This window comes from Westerdykella ornata, assembly GCF_010094085.1.
Source record: "Westerdykella ornata strain CBS 379.55 unplaced genomic scaffold EI97scaffold_11, whole genome shotgun sequence".
NCBI lineage: Eukaryota > Fungi > Ascomycota > Dothideomycetes > Pleosporales > Sporormiaceae > Westerdykella > Westerdykella ornata.
The window spans coordinates 525,171-545,074 of record NW_022986861.1 but is presented as its reverse complement, the minus strand read 5'-3'; the positions used below and the strand labels follow the sequence as shown (position 1 = coordinate 545,074).

General features: G+C 52.6%; 8 protein-coding genes across 8 annotated transcripts; 2 read left to right on the top strand and 6 right to left on the bottom strand.

The window, feature by feature from the left end:
- Positions 1-70: 70 nt before the first annotated feature.
- On the bottom strand, positions 71-1,183 carry EI97DRAFT_501490 (uncharacterized protein; the record flags this gene model as incomplete). The annotated part of the gene is made up of 2 exons (XM_033802706.1): positions 627-1,183; positions 71-565 (listed from the first exon to the last, which is right to left on the bottom strand). Exons 1-2 carry the CDS (start codon positions 1,122-1,124, stop codon positions 71-73), a joined length of 993 nt encoding a protein of 330 aa, XP_033653766.1. The 5' UTR covers positions 1,125-1,183.
- Positions 1,184-1,467: 284 nt separating this feature from the next.
- Positions 1,468-3,568, bottom strand: EI97DRAFT_433629 (toxin biosynthesis protein-like protein). The gene is made up of 3 exons (XM_033798433.1): positions 2,992-3,568; positions 2,652-2,790; positions 1,468-2,601 (listed from the first exon to the last, which is right to left on the bottom strand). The coding sequence occupies exons 1-3, from the start codon at positions 3,184-3,186 to the stop codon at positions 1,550-1,552; spliced, it is 1,386 nt and encodes a 461-aa protein (XP_033653765.1). The 5' UTR covers positions 3,187-3,568; the 3' UTR covers positions 1,468-1,549.
- EI97DRAFT_419132 (BRCT domain-containing protein) lies at positions 3,509-6,630 on the top strand. Its single transcript, XM_033796981.1, has 4 exons — positions 3,509-3,824; positions 3,877-4,316; positions 4,368-5,694; positions 5,744-6,630. The coding sequence occupies exons 1-4, from the start codon at positions 3,723-3,725 to the stop codon at positions 6,398-6,400; spliced, it is 2,526 nt and encodes an 841-aa protein (XP_033653764.1). The 5' UTR covers positions 3,509-3,722; the 3' UTR covers positions 6,401-6,630.
- An 8-nt stretch (positions 6,631-6,638) lies between these two features.
- EI97DRAFT_52847 (MFS general substrate transporter) lies at positions 6,639-8,925 on the bottom strand. Its single transcript, XM_033802881.1, has 4 exons — positions 8,439-8,925; positions 8,193-8,370; positions 7,283-8,127; positions 6,639-7,167 (listed from the first exon to the last, which is right to left on the bottom strand). Exons 1-4 carry the CDS (start codon positions 8,747-8,749, stop codon positions 6,831-6,833), a joined length of 1,671 nt encoding a protein of 556 aa, XP_033653763.1. The 5' UTR covers positions 8,750-8,925; the 3' UTR covers positions 6,639-6,830.
- Positions 8,926-10,149: 1,224 nt separating this feature from the next.
- Positions 10,150-10,633, bottom strand: EI97DRAFT_52836 (uncharacterized protein). The gene has a single exon (XM_033802880.1). It carries the CDS (start codon positions 10,530-10,532, stop codon positions 10,260-10,262), a length of 273 nt encoding a protein of 90 aa, XP_033653762.1. The 5' UTR covers positions 10,533-10,633; the 3' UTR covers positions 10,150-10,259.
- Positions 10,314-12,312, bottom strand: EI97DRAFT_501486 (uncharacterized protein). Its single transcript, XM_033802705.1, has 2 exons — positions 11,461-12,312; positions 10,314-11,407 (listed from the first exon to the last, which is right to left on the bottom strand). Exons 1-2 carry the CDS (start codon positions 12,088-12,090, stop codon positions 10,736-10,738), a joined length of 1,302 nt encoding a protein of 433 aa, XP_033653761.1. The 5' UTR covers positions 12,091-12,312; the 3' UTR covers positions 10,314-10,735.
- Positions 12,313-12,914: 602 nt separating this feature from the next.
- On the bottom strand, positions 12,915-15,453 carry EI97DRAFT_433624 (eukaryotic ribosome biogenesis protein-like protein 1). The gene has a single exon (XM_033798432.1). The coding sequence runs from the start codon at positions 15,420-15,422 to the stop codon at positions 13,029-13,031; it is 2,394 nt and encodes a 797-aa protein (XP_033653760.1). The 5' UTR covers positions 15,423-15,453; the 3' UTR covers positions 12,915-13,028.
- A 1,264-nt stretch (positions 15,454-16,717) lies between these two features.
- On the top strand, positions 16,718-18,976 carry EI97DRAFT_377792 (DEAD-domain-containing protein; the record flags this gene model as incomplete). Its single annotated transcript, XM_033795631.1, has 1 exon — positions 16,718-18,976. The coding sequence occupies one exon, from the start codon at positions 16,718-16,720 to the stop codon at positions 18,974-18,976; it is 2,259 nt and encodes a 752-aa protein (XP_033653759.1).
- Positions 18,977-19,904: the final 928 nt, after the last annotated feature.

Here is a 19,904-nt window from a genome sequence, read left to right as displayed (position 1 = left end):
TAGAAAAATGTAGGACTCTTCAGAAAGTCCAGATGTCAATACATATGCCTATCGACTCTCATACAATCGACTATTTTCTATATTTATTCGAACCATTAACCGGGCAATATTGCTTATGCCCCAGGAGACTCCAATCAAGAAGGGGAGTATTAGCTTGATCCCAAGCACGCATCTCATCCAGGATTTCCTTCACCTCTGGGAGGTCCCATCTTCGAGGAGAGATATCCGAAGGGGTGGTCAGGCCAAGCACGTTTCCGATATCTTGCCAGCACTGGCGCACCCTTCTGTAACGTCGCGCAAGCAACACAGCCAGCAGTCGATGATCGTTAGCTGCCGACGGCGCTGCTTGACGCAATTCTTGTAGACGCGCAGACGGTGGATTTTGACGTAGGGCGGACTTGTACAACTCTCTGCGATCAAACACATCATTGGCGTGGAACATGGTTGCGGAGCCGCCCATGCACGTGTATCGTCCGTGACGTAGAGGCGGTAGGAATGGATATAACGGGTTCGGAGTGAAAAGGTCGAGCTTGGAGAGGGGGAACTGGGCCGCGAGTGTCATGGTCTGTGTACAGGGTTCAGGTAAACGTGACGGAGGTTGGTAGCGCACTTCTACGAATACTCACTATCTTAGGGATTTTGTAATCGCAGGCCTTGCATAAGGTCTCCGTAGGGTCCAATATCGCTTTCCGCCGGCTGGGCTTCTTGCACATTTGGCAGGTCCGGTTTAGCCATCGGATGTATTTGCCGCGGTATGTTTGGTTCGTCCTGAGCGGTCTGTTCATGTTCGTGGCCTCTTGGAGGAGACTTCGACTATATCCTTCCGCGATATTCCGCAATGTACGGTTCGTAGCGGCAAGTTGGTTGATTAGACGGTCATGCTGCTTGTGGGGAATAAACGGCGACGTGAAGGATATGATGCTGAAAAGCACTTCTGTGGGAAGTCCGTCCAGTCTTGGGGAGTTTGAACATGGCATAGGAACGGAGCCGGCGCAATCTGGCATCTTTGAGGAGTTGACAAGTGGAGGAGGAACTTCTGTGGGGATATTATCGGGAGTTGACCTGCTTGCGGTGTTGGAGAGTGTGGCCGAAGTTTCTGTGGGAAGCCCGTCAGGAATTGGCATTGTTGCGGTACTCAAGAATGGAAGATCTGCCGTCCTGAGCTCCCCGCGTCAGTGATGTGAAGGTAAAGGTGAAGCTCTCCAGCGGTGGGGATGGTGGAACGGCTAGCGACCGCAGAAGCGATATCCTTGCGTCGATCTCCCGTTGACGCGCTAACCCGGACTGCTTTAGCGCAAATTCGACGCTCCTCCGGTCCTCCAGGGCCCTCGATCTGCTAATGAGGATGGTTCAGAGGTGGGGGAATCTCTAAATCTTGATCTCTGCTGAACCAAGACATGGGAATCTCAAGGTGAAGCAGAATCATACGCAATATAGCACGGCAATCACAACGAGTTCAATGGAGTCCATATGATTCCTCTGGCTATATCCATAATCTTGCCGTCTATCATCTATGCCTATCTACGTAAGCCTGTAAAACATGGAGGCCTCATAGCTTCGCATCCCTTTCCTTCTTCACGGCTGGCAATCCTTTCTTGCCCGTTTCCTTCAGCTCCTCAAGAAACCTCTCAGTAAGAACCGACCTCTCAACTCCTTTCCGATTACCCCACTCTTCTTCAGTAAGCTTCTCATTTATCCGCCATCTTTGCATCTCCTTTCCAATCCACATTGCAGCATGGGATGCGCTCTCCTCCACCTTCTCCATGGGGATCAAATGGCCGGCATCTTGCACCATCACCTGAGAGACGCGACCCTCTTTAGCGCCTCCGCTTCCCCCAACGCCGACGCCCGTATTCTCCATCTTTTCAGTAATGTTCTCCGTATGCATGGTCAGGAAGGATTTAGAGCCGAATACATAAAGGACTGACGGTCGTAGATGCGGTAGTTGCTGGAATACCATCATAGACTCGCCGCGGTAGAAAGGGGCCTGGGGAAGAGGACCAGCGCTGAGATCCGGATGCGTTCTACGGTTGATAGATGGGTTCGAAGCGGTGTACTCTGCAGAGGAAGGCTCCTTGTCGCCCTCGCGATACGGGAAATTGGGCCTGAGGAAGGTCATGACCTCCTGATGCTTCGTTGTCGTAAGAGTGACCTCCTTGGACTTGGATGCTGCGGGAGCCAAAGTGGGCTCGGCAGATATGGCTGCAGGAACCGGACCGGGGGAGGCTGCTGAGTCGGGATAAAGTGCGGTAGGGAGGTCTCTGAGTCCGTACTGGATCCAGCGCTCGAAGACGCGGGGATTCCACGCCTGGTAGAAAGGGTTCCGCATCATGGACTTGGCCGCATCTTCGCGCGATGGCCACCTATCGCGGCGCATCGCAGACGACAACGCGGGGGATATATTGCCTGACACGGACACCATACGTTGGATGACAGGATCGAAGAGGATCAAGGATTCGAAGAGTCGCGGATGAAGAATAGCGAGGTGAGCAAGTTGAGCCCCACCCATGCTGTGGCCTACACCAAAGATGGGGCGTGGCATCTGTTTCCGGAACGTGTTGACCACATGGAGTAGATCCCGAGAGTGATCGAGCCATGCCGCTGCTGGTGTCAGGACGTCCATTGTCTCTTGCGCAAAGTGAATCACTTACGATCGTTTCCTAGTTTATGCTCATTCAGAACACCGCTGCGTCCTTGGTGCACGACATCAGCGATCCAGATGCCTCGGATGGAGAAGCCCTGCTGCTTCGATGTCTTTAGCAGCTCGTCCCACAACGGCTCATACAGTTCCTATTTCAACTATTAGCACGTCTTCTTCTAAGTTACAAAACCAATAAGTGTATGACAGGGGGACTTTGACCGCTAAAATTTAGAGGGAGGTGAGCCAATAACATTTGTCATGATGTGGGGCCTTATGATACGACCAAAGGAAAAGAAAGCAAGAATCTAGTACTGCGGAAAGATGTTGTTAGGTGACATGGAGACATTTACCTTCGGGAAACCGTTTGCATGTGCAGCGATCACCGTGATATCTCCTGGCTTGGGGTTCGGGTTCTCATGCGGCGTGTACTGCTTGACTGACAGTTGTAGGACTTCATTTTGGGTTGTTGAAGTGGTCCTGGGAAAGCCTCGGATATGAGATGCATCTACGATGTGCTCATAAACGCGAAAGAGATCTGAGGACATAGTGGAATGGGAGTGGCTGACAATGGAAACGACGGCAAGGTTCGACTGGGAGGAGATTGTTCGAGAGATTAAGACAGGAAATGATCGTTCAAGGCAAACGCATTGCGAACAGGAGACCTTAACTCAAGATTGATTCGTGTGCAATGAGGTTATAGGAAAGGGGAGGATTTGCTTATGATGGGAAACTTTCAGGGTCGCTCAACTGCCGCTTGATCCAACTGGGCCGAGGTTAAGGTAGCTGGAAATGGCCGGATAGTGCGTGCGCAGTCCACCGCCCATAGCTGCATCTATGTCTCGACTCTTCAAAGACCAGATGTCACTCCGATCAACAAATCCGTGCAATGTTTCGCTGCGGGTGAGTACTTCCAAGGTTCAAATGCGACGGGATGGGGAGTTGGGGTATCGTCACGTGATGCGGTGAGGAACCGACGCGACTCGCGATCTCCCAGCTGAGCTCAGACGCGCCTCGTTCTCTGCAAGGCACACAAACGTTAACATCCGCCACCATCTTCCTTCGTCACCGTGTGAGACACTTCATGATGGAGGAAAGTGCAATAATGGAGAGCTCACAGCAGCTTTTCGACGGTCTCTCGTTCACCATAATTCCCAATGCCATCTCGGAAGAAGAGCAAGCAAAGGCATGTTGACGCGTCATGATCCGGGCTTGTTCCTGGCTAACGTTTCGCACAGTTGACGAAAGATATAACTGCAAGCGGAGGTATAGTGATACCTTTCGATGCATCCCACGGGCGTATCGACAAATTGAATGAGATTTCGTACATCATCTCCACAACTTCGGACTTTCCAGATTACCACCGCGCGCTCGATCTGTTCAAGCATGTTGTGAAACCTTCATGGGTCTCTGCGTGTCTACAAACTTCAAAAGTGAAAAACCCCAGAGTGTACAGCCCGGATCCTGCGCTGTTCATGAACGAGGTGGTCGTCTGCTGCGGAGACCTCCCAGAGGGAGACAAGGAAGCCATTGAGGGTGGGGTGCTCGCAATGGGAGGCCAGTACGCCACGCAGCTAACAAAATTCGTAACACATTTGATTGCATTGAGCATGGACGATCCGCGATGCCAGCTTGCCCTTTCAAAGCGTCTTCGACTCCAGATAGTTCTACCTCACTGGTAGGCCAGCTGATTCTTTACACATGTTCTTCTCACTAACGCTGCACCAAGGTTCGACGACTGTCTGCGCATCGGCCGTAGGCTTTCCGAGCGGCCGTATACCCTGCCCGACCCTGAAGTACTCAATACCCAGGCAGGCGCAATTCCGCCAACACGTACAAGCAATGACATCCGTGAAGCCACGACGCCAGACCCAAGAGACCTCCCAATTACGGCCACACAACGTTCAGGACAACCAAGAGCGATAAGGGCCTTCAGTGGAAAGAAGATAATGCTCAGTGAAGACCTGTCGCTCAGTTCCCGGTTAAAGGACGTCATCATATCGCTGATCCATGCTGGTGGGGGCACGATAACTCACAATGTGGACGAGGCACATATGTACGTGTGCAACTATCGAGATGGTCCAGACTATATCAAAGCTTCCCAAGCACGAAAAGATGTGGGCAACTTGAGCTGGCTGTACTGGATGATCACACACGATACCTGGACCAACCCTATGCGTCGGATGATGCACTATCCCAGACCACGAGGAGGCATTCCAGGATTCGACAAGTATAAGATCAGTATTTCCAGCTATACAGGCGATGCACGAGTGTATCTCGAGAATCTAGTTCGGGCTTCTGGGGCGGAATTCACGAAAACCTTCAAACAAGACAACACTCACCTCATCACGGCTCACAAGCAGAGTGAGAAGTGTGAGGCCGCCGAGGAGTGGAATGTCCATGTGGTTAATCATCTGTGGTTGGAGGAGAGCTACGCAAAGTGCAAGGAGCAAACCCTCACGGATAGCAGATATGTGTATTTTCCCTCCAGGACCAATCTTGGTGAGATCCTAGGTCAAACCGAGATTGACCGCGATGCAGTAGAAAAGGCATATTTCTCTAAAGCTCAGGCAAGGAAGGATGCACGAGGAACCCCACTAGTCGCCAATAACAAGCGCAAACAGGTGGTCCAGGACGCCGCGACACCTGTGGCTTCACGACATGCTGATGACAAGGAGAACGAGACACCAGGAACGACCGGTAGCCGCGGAGCAAAAGACCGTGCACTGTCGCGATTACACGAAGCAGCACCCGACATCGCAAAATTCGAGAAGGAGATGAAGCGCAAAGGAGGTGTGATCCACGGAGGACGGCGGGAGAAAGACCTCGAGGTTGTCGACAAATCGAAGAAAGCCAAAGGTCGCGATTCTGTTGCCAGTAAGCGTTCAATTGATGAGGTGGACGGGGAAGATGATCAGTCGGATGCCTCGACCGACGAACCCGCGCTGAAGTCTAAGAGAGCGAAGAAGGATAAGATGACTCCCATTAAATATCGGATGCTCATTTCGAAGGACGACCGTTGGCTGAATAATCCGGAGAAGGAGTCCAAGGACAAGGTGAGTCACAATGTTCGTTTCAAGTTCTCCTTGACTGACGGGTATGTAGGCTAGACTACGTGAATTGGGTCTCTTTATCACGGAGGACTACAAGAAAGTCGATCTCCTCTGTGCTCCTACGGTCGTCCGGACGAAGAAGTTTGTCGCGGCTCTGGCCTGCGGTCCCACCGTCGTAGCAAGCTCCTACTTGGATTTTGCACTCGTAAACAACAAGCTACCGCCGCCGGAGAAGCATCTACTCCGGAACCATGACTTCGAGACACAGCACGGTTTCCGCCTAGACGAGGCGCTGGAACGTGCGAAACAAAACCAGAAGCGTCTGCTCAGGGATTGGACTATTTTCTGCACCGAGGGTGTTACTGGCGGGTACGAGACCTTCAAGGAAATCATTGTCGCAAATGGCGGGCAGTGCCATCTGTGGAAAGGACGCGCCACCAAGGTTTCGGCTTATAAACGCACGATCAATACGTCTGATAAGGATGTCTCGCAAAACCAGGAGGAAGATGAAGGCGATGGGTTGTACCTCATCTCCGAAGCGAAGAAGTCGGAGCTCCCTCTCTGGACCAAGTTCCGAGAGTTGGCGCAGAAACACGACATGATTCCGCGGATTGTCACGACAGAGTGGATACTCTTTGTTGCGATGGCGCAATATGTGCATTGGGACGAGAAGTGGGAGCTGAAGGAAGAAATGGTGAAGGGGAAGTGAGGGTTTTTGCCTGAGAATTTGGTGCAGAGAAGTGAGAGTTTTCATGTTGCTTATATCGCATATGGTCCTCAAGGCATTACCTACCCATGGCGCGGAGTTTTGGCACCACGGCTTGAGCTGATGGATATCGGAATGTTTGATACCAACCGCTATGACTTACTGGTTGAGGGTTTCATGTCTGGTTATGATGCTAGCAGACTTGATACTCCAGTGCATTAATGAAAGCAACTTTATATATTAAAATTTAGTGCGTATGTCAATAATATACATGTTCAGAAACTCGTCAACGATGAACGCCAGAATGGGGATATCTCAAAAGACAAAACTAGCAAGCTTCATCCAGTCCAGCCTTTTTCATCGGCTTCGATCTCTTCCATTCCATCCTTTACCCCATCCATACCTCCACCTTTCTACCTTTCGCAAACCGCTCCTACAAATCCACCGGCCACCTCTTTCTCACGTATCCGCCATACTTCCAAATCGCCACGGGCACGGGAACCATGGCCACGCCGATGAAACCCAACAAACTATTGCCCCAACCGAGGCCCAACCTTCCAAACATGCTGGGACCGGCGAGGGGCAACAAGCCGCCAAAGAGGCAGCGCAGGGTGGTCATGGCGGCGACGGCGGAAGCGGCGTGGGTGGGGAAGGCGTCGATGAGGTAGGTCTGCATCGGGGCGAACAGGCCCATCATGCCGAAGCCGAAGGGAAGGAGGGAAAGGATGGGAGAGATCCAGTGGGTGTGTTTTTCGGTGCTCCAGCCGTACCTGAGCGACGGTGTTAGTTTCCTCTGGAATACTTAAAAAACAGGGAAGAAAATGGACGATTGAAGAAGACTGAGTGGTTTGTGGGACGAGAAGAGGGATTGAGAAAGGGACATACCAAAACAGACCGGCGGGGATCAACATGCCGAAAAACACCATTAACGGCAATCGCATCTCGGGCTCATAAATGCCCTTGTTCCTCTTCGTGAGCTTCACGACGGTGCTGTCGCTCGTCCGCGCCACAACCACAATCCCCAGCATGGCGCCCAATCCGATCCCCAAGTACGCTAATCCGGACAGCTCGGGACTGAAGCCGTACGTGCGGACGAAGGTGGGTGTCACGGTCGTGAAGAGCATATACAGCAGACCGAAGACGAACGAGATGTAAAGGGAGAGGAGCAAGACGATGGGAGACATGAAAAGGAGTTTCAGCGGGACAAAGATGCCGCGAGTGAGGATTGATCGAGGACTCCGGAGGTGCGCGGGCTTTCCGTGCAGGTAAACGTTTTCGAGTTCGGGCCGACCGGTTTCCTTGCGCAGCTTGTTCGTCTTCCAGTTCATCAAGACGACGGGATTCGTTTCGCGGTTGAGGACGGCAATGGCTGTGCAGATGACGGTCGAGGCGATGAATGGGACCCAAAATACCCAACGCCAACCTGCTCTTTGAGCGACAAAACCACCTATGATGGGCCCAATGACGGGACCCCAAAGGACTCCCATGGAGTATATAGCCATGGCTTTCCCACGCTCTTCGATGACAAAGAGATCAGAGATGACGCCTGAACCGATGGTGAGGCAGGCGGAGCCGCCCATACCTGCGAGAAGACGCATGACCAGAAGGCCAGCGAGGTTAGGCGAGAGGGCGCAGCCTAGGCTGAAGGCGCAGAAGAAAAGGTTGGCAATGTTGAGAATGATACGGCGCCCGTAAATCTCGCTGAGAGGAGAGAGGAAGAGGGGACCAATCTTGCTCACTTGTCAGTACAAAGATAACGAGAGATGGGGAGGTCACTAGAAGCGTGGGCACGCACAGCGAAACCGAGCACAAAGATGCTGACGGCAAAGCTGCCCCGGATTGCTGAAGTGTTGTGCAATGCAGCATTGATAAAAGGGAGAGCGGGAGCGCAAATGGTAGATGCGAAGGGACTCAAGAACGTGAGCGCACTGATCATGCCCAAGATGAACCACTTTGTCTTTTGTGGAAAATTTCTGTGCACGCATATATATTAGTTTCGATGTCACGAACTTACAGTTCTCCCGATATGAAAGATACTGACCGAGGATTCGCGGGATCATCCTGACTCTCCCACCCAACAAGTCCCTTCTCCCCATCCATCAACGGATACTTCTCTGGTTCCAGCCTCCCCTTGTGGCTCCTGGTACTCTTTCTACTGAGATAGCGGGCCAGGTTGCCCCCTTCCAAGTCATCTTCTTTGACAGCCGGATCAGGGTTGGAATGGTTCGAGTCACCAGGAGGAACGTTAACAGTGTCAACCGCCTGGGAGTCTTTGGAGATTGAATGTTTGGTGCTTGAGTTGTCAATCGAAAGACTTTTCCGTCCTTCATATTTCTCTGAATCGGATGCCATGATTCGTGCCCTTCTGTTCAAAAATTTGATACTCGATATGATAAGATGGTGACAATCGCCACCCGCAAATCCCGTTCCGAATCCGGACGAGCTTCGGATGTAGAAATAATGGTCGAAAAATGCGTGTGAACTACACCTATGGTGCGTGGCAAGAAACCACCGTAAATCAAAGTCTGTTACAAACAAGAAAATCGCCTCACCCAGCGCACAGGACCTATATATTATTCGAATCGCACGAGACGTGCTCGCGCATTACGTCGGTTGTTGCGTTAACTCCGAGCCACGCTAAGCCCGTGGGGTCCATGAAACGCCCTTTGGCCCTTTGGAGCGGGCGCGTCGGAGGTCGGAAGTTGTCAAGGAGCGTGCTGGATGACAAACCCTGCCATCAGGCACGAGAAAATACTTAAGAAATGAGTCAGAGCCTGCTTCTTGTATCCCAGTCGACCCGTTCTCGCCCTTTTGACATCCATGCGGTTAGCTGAGAGCTCTAGAGCGATGATGGTGACGATAATCATCGGCTACTTTCCCAATAGACCGACGACATCGTGGTAGCTCATTTTACAGAGGTCCGAATATTGCGGTCATCTCCGGCTTGAGGTCATGGCTGCCATCTGGGAATGTTGATGTCTGATGAAACAGGCCTCATCCAACCGTCCTCGCCAAGCGGGGCAACAATACGGAGTACTGCGTCTCGACCGCATCACGCTTTCTAGCAGTCTGCATCCGTGTGAAATCGCTCCACGTGCTCGACTCGCAGGTTCGTACAAGGGTGATGCTTAGGTGAGCTTGATTTTGAGAGTGGTAGTCTTGCTTGTCGGATGTGTGGGAGCGCTACTCCGTGCCGGGGCCTGATTACTCCGTCTTGGACTGGGACCAGGTTAGAAAAGCTCCTGCAAGGACGAAATAATGATTAAAGTAAGGAAATATGACGACCTAGGAGAAAAAAGAAAAAGGGAAAAAAAAAAAAGAAAAGAAAAAGAAAAACTGAAGAGCGACAAACCTCCTTCCGATGCTGCAACACGACGAGCAATCTGACCTTGTAGTAAAGCAACAGATGAGACGTTTGAGAGAGAGGTGATAAACGTCTTCTGGCCTCCAGCCACGCAAGACGCTCCGCAACCGGACTGTCTCCGATAAAAGCAGGAGTCGAGGGAAGCATATCACTGTGGGGACGTGACAAACTTCGAATCGTGAAGGGATGAGAGAAGGTCGGATTTGAGGTGGTACCGTTGCACGACTTCCACTGCGAATCTGGAACCTTGGGGCTAACCACCGACACGGCCTCTTCATGAGTGTTTCCGCAAGAACAGCATTTCGTAAGAAGTTTTCCAAAGTGCCTGCTATGCAAACGCATTGAGGGACAGCCTTCGGCTTATAAGAGGAGTTCGGAGGGTTTATCGGGTCATTGAGACGGCATCACATGACTTTAGCAATTTCCTAAAACTGAATCGTATCTGCTAACCACAGTGTCTGCTAACCACAGCAAGTAGCATAGTACATGCGCATTGAACTATGTAGGAACAGTCAGCTCACGGCAAATACAGAGCGCCGCGGAAAGAAGGGTCAACGCTATTTTATTTGGCAGTCTCTGAGACGGCCAAACTATATTCATTATATGCGTAAATACCATGCATGTAGCAGAGCAGCCGGTAAACAAGGCCAGCTTTTTTAACATGCTCAGTTGGTCATAACAAGCACAATTGCCGTTCAGCATAGCTTGCAATTGAAGCAAAGTAGTAAAACCAACGCGACTTGAAGCGTGTCGTTGCGGACATGCCGACATCCGATACCACTCCCCTACGATTTAGGTTTTGCACATTTTCCCAAGCCGGAACGCAGAATAAGCAGATCACCTCCAATGCAATGAGCGCATTACCACATCATCATCATCATCACCAGAACTCTCGAATGCCGGGCCATTTTCGATGAAATATGGTGGAAGCAATTCCAGATTGCCGAAAACCGGCAAACCTTGGTATGTCGCGCTCAATTCCTTGAGAGCAAGTCCGCGATTGTGAGGCCCCGGGGACCGCGCTCTCCAGCGGGGGATGCCAATGCTACTGTGTTCTGTGGCGGGAGGTTGGTGGTGGCAGAGTCGTCCCATTTTCGCGGATCAGAGTGCAGCCGTAGCAGGGCTTCTGTGGCTATCTGGTGGTCCTCCTGAAGCGATTGCGGCGCCGGTGTGGAGGGCGTGAATGCCGAACAGCCGCTGAAAGTGGATATGGGACCAGCCCAGGAGGGAGATGTGTGGAAAGGTCGTAGAGCGGAGGACAATGGTGTATGCCCATCTTGATGAGCCAAATCTGCAGAAGTGGGCGCCGCGACCGGAGAAACCGAGGACTGAAGGCTGGTTGCAGGATGGCAAATTGCTGAAAAGTTCGGAGAGGCAGGCGTCGAGCTGCTATCTTTCGCATATGTCTTGGGCGACATGTGCGTTGAGGCAGCGGACGCCATGCTCTCCCTGGAACGGCCAGGCATCGACCACGGGCTGGCTAGTGTTTGTGGCTCGAACTCTCTCATTTCTTCATCTTCCTCGTCGTCCTCTTCATCCTCGTTATCCGCTTCTGGGTGCTTGAGATCGCGATCTTCCAGCGTGTCCGCGACATGCGCATTCGAAGCCCTGAGCGACCGGAGATCACGCTTCAAGTGCTCATTGACCTGCAAATCGCCGTTAGGTGGAGTGGTCGCGTGGTGGGTCAAACGGGTCTTACCTGTTTCAGATATGTCATCTCCTTGATGCATGCCTCAAGAACGGCTTCCTTGTGCATGCCCACGCCCTTTGGGCCCCGGCACGTGGGAATCATGTCTTTCATCTGATCCAAAAGATTGTTGATCCTTCCTCTTCTCTTTTTCTCAATCTCCCTATGCGACGTCTTTCGTGACACCAGGCGGCTCTGAGCAGTAGTCCCATCGTGCTTCCTTTTGGTGCCCGTACGTGGTGAGCCATTCGATCCCTTGGGGCCATGTTGGAATCTCTGGGGATCCGTCTGAATGATCTTTGGCTGGCGGGTCGGGGGCTGTGGCAGGAATTCGTCATCGTCATCAGAATCTTCCATGTTTCGAGCGGAATTGGGCTTCTTGCGAGGTGCTAGACCCTTCACCGTCTTTGCCTTTGGAGACTCCGGAGAAGGTGGGTTCCATGTCGAATCCGAGGAGCGGGAAATGGAGGATACGGTACTGCTCGCACTGCTCTCGGGGTCCAATGCAGCGGGAGGAAGCTCCAGGCTATTGTCGAGCCCCTTCAAGGAACCGGTCTTCCCTTCCATGAGGGTCGAAGACGCCGGCGTGGGCAGGTACCCTGCGCCCTCCGTCTTCTTGCGGGACTCGCGACGAGGAGCCATGGTGGACACGTGGGTGCTCAGGAATCAGATATAGCAGTGAATCAGGGGTCAATCAGATATAACTTGTCGAATAGCCAGAACTCCTGTAGCGCCTGGCTCCAGGGAGGGGGAGGGGTAATGGGGAGAGTGTCGAGGAGGGGAACTGCGGGCGTCATTGTACGATATAAGTGCTCGTGCTTCACGTCCTCGTCCGCGTGCGTGCTTTCAGTGCTCTGGTTGAGCTTGAGCGTGGAGGTGAAAAGGGCCAATGGCAGCCCTCGAAGCGAGCAACGCCGACGCATCCATTTCGTGATTGGTGGCGGATCAAAACGCCTGTTCGTTGCCGAGCTAAACACGCCCAATGCCGCTTCAGGGCAAGCGCTATCTCTCTCCAGTTTAGCCCTTACTCGATGGAGTCAAGGCTCTCGAATCCATACCAAGCGGCCCCAACATTTGGGGGAAGTAATCCTAAGTCCCCTTTCCCAGGCACGTGCGCATCTTTGTCGTCGAAAAGGATGGTTACAGAACTCTCTGTACTGCGGCTTTCCACGTCCGACCTGGACTGAACATCCGGCTGCAATTCCTCTGTAGGTGGAATTACCTACCCGGCACAAGTCAACTGGCTACGACATAATAATTCGATGGGTGAAGTTTTCTTTTTAAACATACTACTATACGTAGAGGCACGCTACAAAGCTAATTGCAGGACCTCCTATATTGCTGCCCTGCTAGCTGTTTAAATTGGATGTGGAAAACAGCAGTACAGAGGAAGTGCAGGCCGGGGGGGGGAGGGGGGGGTTGGTTGTTCAGTCGGACGTGAAAAGATGCAGTAGGATGTTATGCCTGGACGAGATTTCAGTGGTATTCAATTACTGGGCCATGTATTTGCTACCAGGATAGAGACATCAGATGCTTTTTGGACGGCCTAACAACACACCGCGTGCCTACCACGTGCCCTTCTAACACCACAGCCTACAAGTCCCATCTGCACCAGCACTCACGCACCATGGCTCGCGTGGATGCCAGACCACATCCATGACACCTAATCTGCTCTTCACCTGGTGGCCCCGTAGCACCTTCAATGGCACGATTGTCGCGTTCTCCATCAGGTCACCGACAACCTTGCCATGGAAAATCTGCAGACTTCCGTCATCGCTTGCATCTGCAAAGAGGGGCAATCCTCCGTGATGGAAGGCCACTGCTCGGATCGCCTGCTGATGGTAGCGGAGCGTCTTATAAGGCTTCGTGGAGAGGTCCAGGTCATGCCAGAGCAAGCGTTTGTCGTATGTCCCGACAATAAGATTGTCTCCACCAGGGTGCACATCGAACGATGAGATCCATTTGGCACCAGGCTGCAGAATCTTGACAAGCTCTTGCTTGGCCAGATCATAGCTTCGTATGGAGTTCTTCGTTGCCACAAAGAAAATCGGTTTAGAGGGGTGGAATTGTGCCGATTGTGCGAGCCCCTTGAGGCGGCGGAATGGCAGCTGCGTGAGGTGCTTGGACAGAGTATGGATAGCAACAGCACTGCTCTGGCCCCGTGGAGATACTGTTGCAAAGTAATCACCCCTCCTATGCCAGTGTATAACCTTGACGCTCGACCGCACCGTGGCCTGCACCAAGATGCCCTTTTCCTCGAGCCGTTGTCCCGGACGACTCCAACGAGCGGCTGGCTCCTTGGCTGGCAGGCCATTAGTTGTTGAAGGTTTTGATGCTGCGTAGCCCCAGCCCGCATCTAGCAGTTCACGGCTGCTCTGCTCAACGTCCGGGGAAAGGATGGCGAAGGGCACAATGAGGTAGATAGTCTCCCCTGCGGCCGCTGCGAGGATTGCCGAATCCTTGCCAGGCCTCCAGCGGACAGCATCGACCGCATCCTCATCCGAGAGCTTCGCATTCCAAAGCTGCCGCCCAGTGAGCAGTTCCCAAATGCGCACGTATCCATCATCACCTCCGCTAGCCACAAACAAGCCTCTCGGATCAATAGACACACTCCGGACACGGCCTTCTTGGCCTCTGAAAATCGCCGCGCATGTCGTTGGAAACGGCTTCAGCTCGTCAGGGCTGGGTAGCTTCGGCAGGAGCGATTCGGGATCAATGTTGAGCTTGTTTCTTCTCACTCGTGGTGCCAGGTATAAATCAAGGCAGCGCTCGAACTTCTCCTTAACAAACCTTTCGTAACCGGGAACCTTCCGCAGTGCATCATGGTCTCTCGGCAAGTACTCCCTCTCCCTGTCTTCTTCGTCGGCTTGTTCCCATGCGGCTTTCTCATCCTTATCCGGTAGATACTCAGGAGGCGGGTGATAACTCTGGTCATAACCCGGCGGAGGTAGCTTAGGCGCAGGTATATGCATGCTGTGCTCAGGACGCGGAACTTCGTCGGCCCAAAGGTCGTATTGCGGAACTTCCTGCTCCTCCTCTTCATCCTCTGGAGGAGGCCTGTAGGGCTGAATGCGACCTTCTCTTATAGCCTTCACGATTTTCATGACTCGCTTCGCTTCATGCTTAGACGGTACAAATCGTCGCTTCGGCTCTGGCGCTGAACTTAAAGGCATCACCTCCAACTTTCCAGAGAAGTAGTGCACCATTTCGGGATATGGGTCGTACCCTTCTTCAGGGATTTCGTTTCGCGTCAGTTTCTTCAAAACATCTAACTCTTCCTCTGCCAACTCCAGCGGCTTTCCTGTGTCAGGGTCTGTGAGGCCAGTCCAGCCTTTGGGAATGTCGATGCTGTCAAGCAGCGCATCCAGAGCCTCGCCCTTTGCAGGGCGCATAATCTTCTTCCCATTGATGTCGTAACCAATGTGCGGATATGCATCGTAATATGACAGAGGTATATTCCCGATGGTATTCGTTGTCTCCGGCGCGTCGGAATCGTCGGAGTCGTACACGGGATCAATCTCTTTGTAGATGTATCTGGGGTTGCCATTGGCGTCGGTCGTCACAGTGTAATTGCGCCCGTTGTCCTCCGCCTCTTCTAGCCCATCCGCAGCCTGGAATGAAGTATTCTGGTTGGAAGATGGATGCGACGCTTTCCGCCTCTGTGGTCCGTCGGAGGTTCTCAGCTTGCGAAGCTGTTCCCGTATGTCTTCCTCGCCTTCGGAGGGCACTTCGTCGCTGTCTATGTCCTCTTCCTCTTCGTCTTCTTCCTCCTCGCTGTTATCCTCATCTTCATCGGAATGCTCGTCATTGGTACTACTTTCATCGGACTCCTGACCGTCGTGGTTATCGTCCGAATCGTCGTCGCTGTGAGAAAGGATGCCTTCGAGAAGCCCGTCGGCTAGCTCCTCGTCCGCAGAGTCGCCCACAGGGGACTCCCGCGTTACCGCCTTCCTTTTTCGCGGATTGATAGCCATTTTCTCGAATCGAAGCCTCTCACTCGAATTCTCAGCGGACGGTGGTTCCAAAATTTTTGGGAAGCAGTTGCCAAGATTTCACGCACAGACCTAGTCACGTGCCAGCCACCAAGGCAACTTCCGCTCGCCAAGCTGCGCTAGTGTCGCCATTGTAAACTTGCGGTTCCCCTCCACGCACTCAACAACCTAATCACCTCACGCCGACACTTCGTTTCCCACCGCTCTACAGGACGGGCTCGTAGGTCACTGCAAGTAAAACGGCGGCGCTGCACTGATCTATACACAGTAATACCTTGAGCTTGACAATGGCGTCACGCCACGCTGATCCTCGAAGGTTCGCAGACGACAGGAGGGACCGTCCCTCTCGTGGAAGCCACCGAGATGATAGATATCGAGACCGAGATCGAGAACATGATCGCTACGAACGTGACTCTTATCGCCGCCGGTCGCGGTCACCGAGACCAATGCGACACCGCGACCGGTCGCGGGATGACTATCGTCGAGCTGATGAACGGGACCGGGTGAACGACTACAGAGATCGACATTATCCGCGCGACGATAGATACCGCGACGGACCGCGTGACCGCGAACGCGACAAGGAAAGAGATCGTGACCGAGACCGGGACAGCCGCAAGCCTTCTTCGCGCTCCGCCACCCCTGGGGTCGGCCGTGATGGTGACATGCGCAGACCAGGCTCGCGCGGATCCCTTTCAGGGACTTTTGGCATGGATACTCGGCGCGGTAGGGAGGATGACCGGCCTTCGCGAGATGATAGGTTTAGGCGTGACGAGAAGCCAACTCCGAAAGATGAGGAGGCCGAGAAGAAGAGCAAACTGGCACGCCTGGAAAAATGGAAGAAGATGCAGGCTGAGAAGAAAGCAAGCGCTAAGGGAACTCCGACTCAAGATACCAAAGAGGAGCAGGGGGTCAGTGCTCAGAAACCATCTCTCCCAAATGGAACTGACTCAAAGTCACCGCATGCTCATAAGCTTGATGCTCGCAGTACAGACGAGGAGCAACATGCTATCGGCCAAGCACAGACTCAAGTTCCACAAGTGGCTAATGAAAGCGTCGAAAATGTCCAGCTGCGCCTTGGCAATCTGAAGAGTTTGAACGTGGACAAGGCCGCGAATGGCAAAGACACGTCGGCCGCTGGCAACAATAAGCGTTCCTTGCTTGAAGATGAGGATGGTGAGAAGAAGAGTAAACTCGTGCGCTTAGACGATTGGGAAGGCAAGGACGATATCAAGACAGATGATGTCGAAGATGGCGAGGGAGAGGCCGAACCCGAGAAGATGGACACGGCCGAAGATGAGCTCGATCCTCTTGATGCGTTCATGCAAGATTTAAACTCCAATGCTCCTCGAACTAATGACGCTCCCAGGCGCGGTGAGGCTATGTTTGGTGAAGACGCAGAGCCAGACCTGGACGCAGTTGGGGATGACCTCTTCTCTCTTGTGGTTAAGAAGAAGAAGAAGGATATTCCCGTAGTGGATCACAGCAAGATTGCTTATGAGCCTTTCAGGAAACGCTTCTATACCGAACCTTCTGAAATCAGCGAGATGAGCAAGGAAGAGGTTGCTGACTTGAGGCTAGAGTTGGACGGCATCAGGGTAAAACCTGACAACGTCCCTCGACCTGTAGTCAAGTGGGCTCAAATGGGCCTCTCTCAACAGACATTGGACCTCCTCCAGCAGATGAATTATGTGAAACCGACGTCCATTCAATGTCAAGCAATCCCAATAATCTTGTCGGGCAAGGATATGATCGGTGTTGCCAAAACAGGATCCGGGAAGACACTTGCATTCGGAATGCCAATCATCAGACATGCTCTCGACCAGCCGCCTCTGAAAAACCAGGATGGGCCAATTGCATTGATCATGGCACCGACTCGTGAGCTTTCACTTCAGATCATGGCCGAACTGAAACCCTTTCTCAAAGCCCACGGTCTCAAAATCGCGTGTGCCTACGGCGGAGCTCCGATCTCTGAGCAAATTGCGGCCATCAAACGTGGGATTCATGTTCTTTGTGCAACCCCAGGTCGACTGATTGATTTGCTTCAAACCAACTCCGGGCGTGTCTTGCGACTAAACCGAATCACATATGTCGTTATTGATGAAGCTGATCGTATGTTCGACATGGGACTTGGACCACAAGTCATGAAAGTACTGGGCAACATCCGCCCAGATCGACAGACACTCCTTTTCTCAGCGACGTTCCCTAAAAATATGGCGGATTTAGCCCGAAAGTCCCTCACCCACCCCGCCGAGGTCATCGTTGGCGGCATGAGCGTGGTCGCTCCAGAGATCACGCAAATCATAACCATTGTTCCGAACAATTCGAAACAGAAGAAGATGGCTCAGGTTCTTCTTCACCTTGGTCAGCTCTTCTCTTCAGATGAAGATGCGCGTGCATTGATTTTCGTCGAGAGGCAGGAGTCGGCGGAAGAGCTCTTTATGGAGATCATCCAAAAGGGATACCCTTGCAATACTATTCACGGCGGCAAAGATCAGCAGGACCGTACGGATGCCATTGACGATTTCAAGAAGGGCGTTATACCCGTCCTTATTGCTACATCGGTTGCTGCCCGCGGCCTTGACGTCCTTCAACTCAAACTGGTCATCAACTACGATTGCCCAACGCATCTTGAAGATTACGTGCACCGTTGCGGTCGAACCGGTCGAGCTGGCAACAAAGGCACTGCAGTCACACTTATCGAGAATCCCGGGCAAGAACGCTATGCTTTCCACATCGTTAAAGCGCTTAAGCAAAGCGGCCAGCCGATCCCCGACGATATACAGAAAATGGCTGATGAATTCTGGAAGAAAGTTAAGAACGGGGAGGAGAAATGGTTCGACCCTGGATTTGGTGGTAAAGGGCTTGACAAGTTGGATGCTGTTCGCAACATGGAGAAGCAGCGTGAAAAGCGCGCTCTCAAAGGTGCATTCGACGACGGTGATGACGACAGCGAACCCGAGCCTTTGCTTCCTACAGTGGCTGGCAAGACAGCCACGCCCGCGGCAGAGGGATCTGGAACTGCTGCTCCAGTTGACGATGAGCCTGCCTATATGAAACTCCTTCGCACCAAGGTTGTTGTTCATAAGACGGAACGTCCGGAGCCCAACCGGCATATGAGCGTCATGGAGCGCGTCAAGGCCGCTTCTCAAAATGTTGGAGATCGCCTGAGCAGGAAAGGCACGATACATCACGGTCAGCCCATTGACAACAAAGGTCCCGATGCTGGAGCATTCCACTCTACCATTGAGATCAACGACTTCCCGCAGAAGGCCCGCTGGGCGGTCACCAACCGCACTAATGTCTCCAAGATCCTGGAATCGACTGGTGTCTCTATCACCACTAAAGGCACTTACTATCCGCCAGGTTCGGGGCCCAAGGAAGAGAAGGATCTGCCGCCGTTGTATATCCTTGTGGAGGGAGACACGGAGAACGTGGTTCAGGCGGCCATGATGGAAATCACGCGTTTGCTCAGAGAGGCTGCCATGACTGCGGAGGAGAGTGCCCCTCGTGCACCAGGTCGTTATTCGGTCGTCTAGAAAGATCAGTGCGGTACATGGCTGCGCCGTGTCTAGAGGTACGAGAGACAATTCTCGCTTTACGTCGCCATCTTCGTTTAGATCTACTCACTTCAGGTTCATATCAAGACGCGGAGATTCTCGTGGATAGCTAACCGAGAACTTAGACTTTCCGACAAGACCTCGATCTGACGCGAGCGCTTCCCACATGTGCGCCATGGATTTTCCGACCACTGCTCTCGAAGGTTACTGCTGGATGTAATGGTATGTATCCGTCATTGACAAACAAACTCCTTGTTGGGCGGCTTGCCACCGCCCAGTTTGCACCTTCTACTCTGCCAGGCGGCTTGCCTCTGTCTGGCATTTGCACATTGTACTTTTAGTCTGCTCCGTTCGCACAGCCGGGTTGCATCAGTCATGGACGAGGTTTTTCGTTTTCTGGTGGGATCGATTAGCAACGGATGCACTACGGGACGGGGATGGTTACTGCATGGTTGCGTGGAGTCTAGGCGATGGTGGTATATCAATGGCGGTTAGGGTATATCGAATCGAATCCATGACTCGGTTTATTGAACTTTCAAGTCTATGTGCTGTGTTGTGATGGATATTGGAGTGGTGAATGGTTTGGTTGAAGGAGAAGGGTGGGGGTTCGTGTTTGGGGAGTTGGGGGAAGGGCGAGAAGTTTGCCTGTCGTTCTGGCGTTGTGGTGGCTGCTATTCCAGGGGTAGGTCTATTTCCTCTGTCATCTCCTAGCTCGAGCGTCCTTGACGGAGGGAATCTCTACCCTACTATGTATGCCCCTCGGACGGACAATGTGATCTGCATTCCGCATTAAGCCACGAACAGCGCTGTATTCATAGGCACAACTAACTAGAGCTCAATGGGTTGGTATCGCTACAATGGGAATGGGAATAGATTCTCCTACCTACAAGAGTCCGAGTTTGCACTT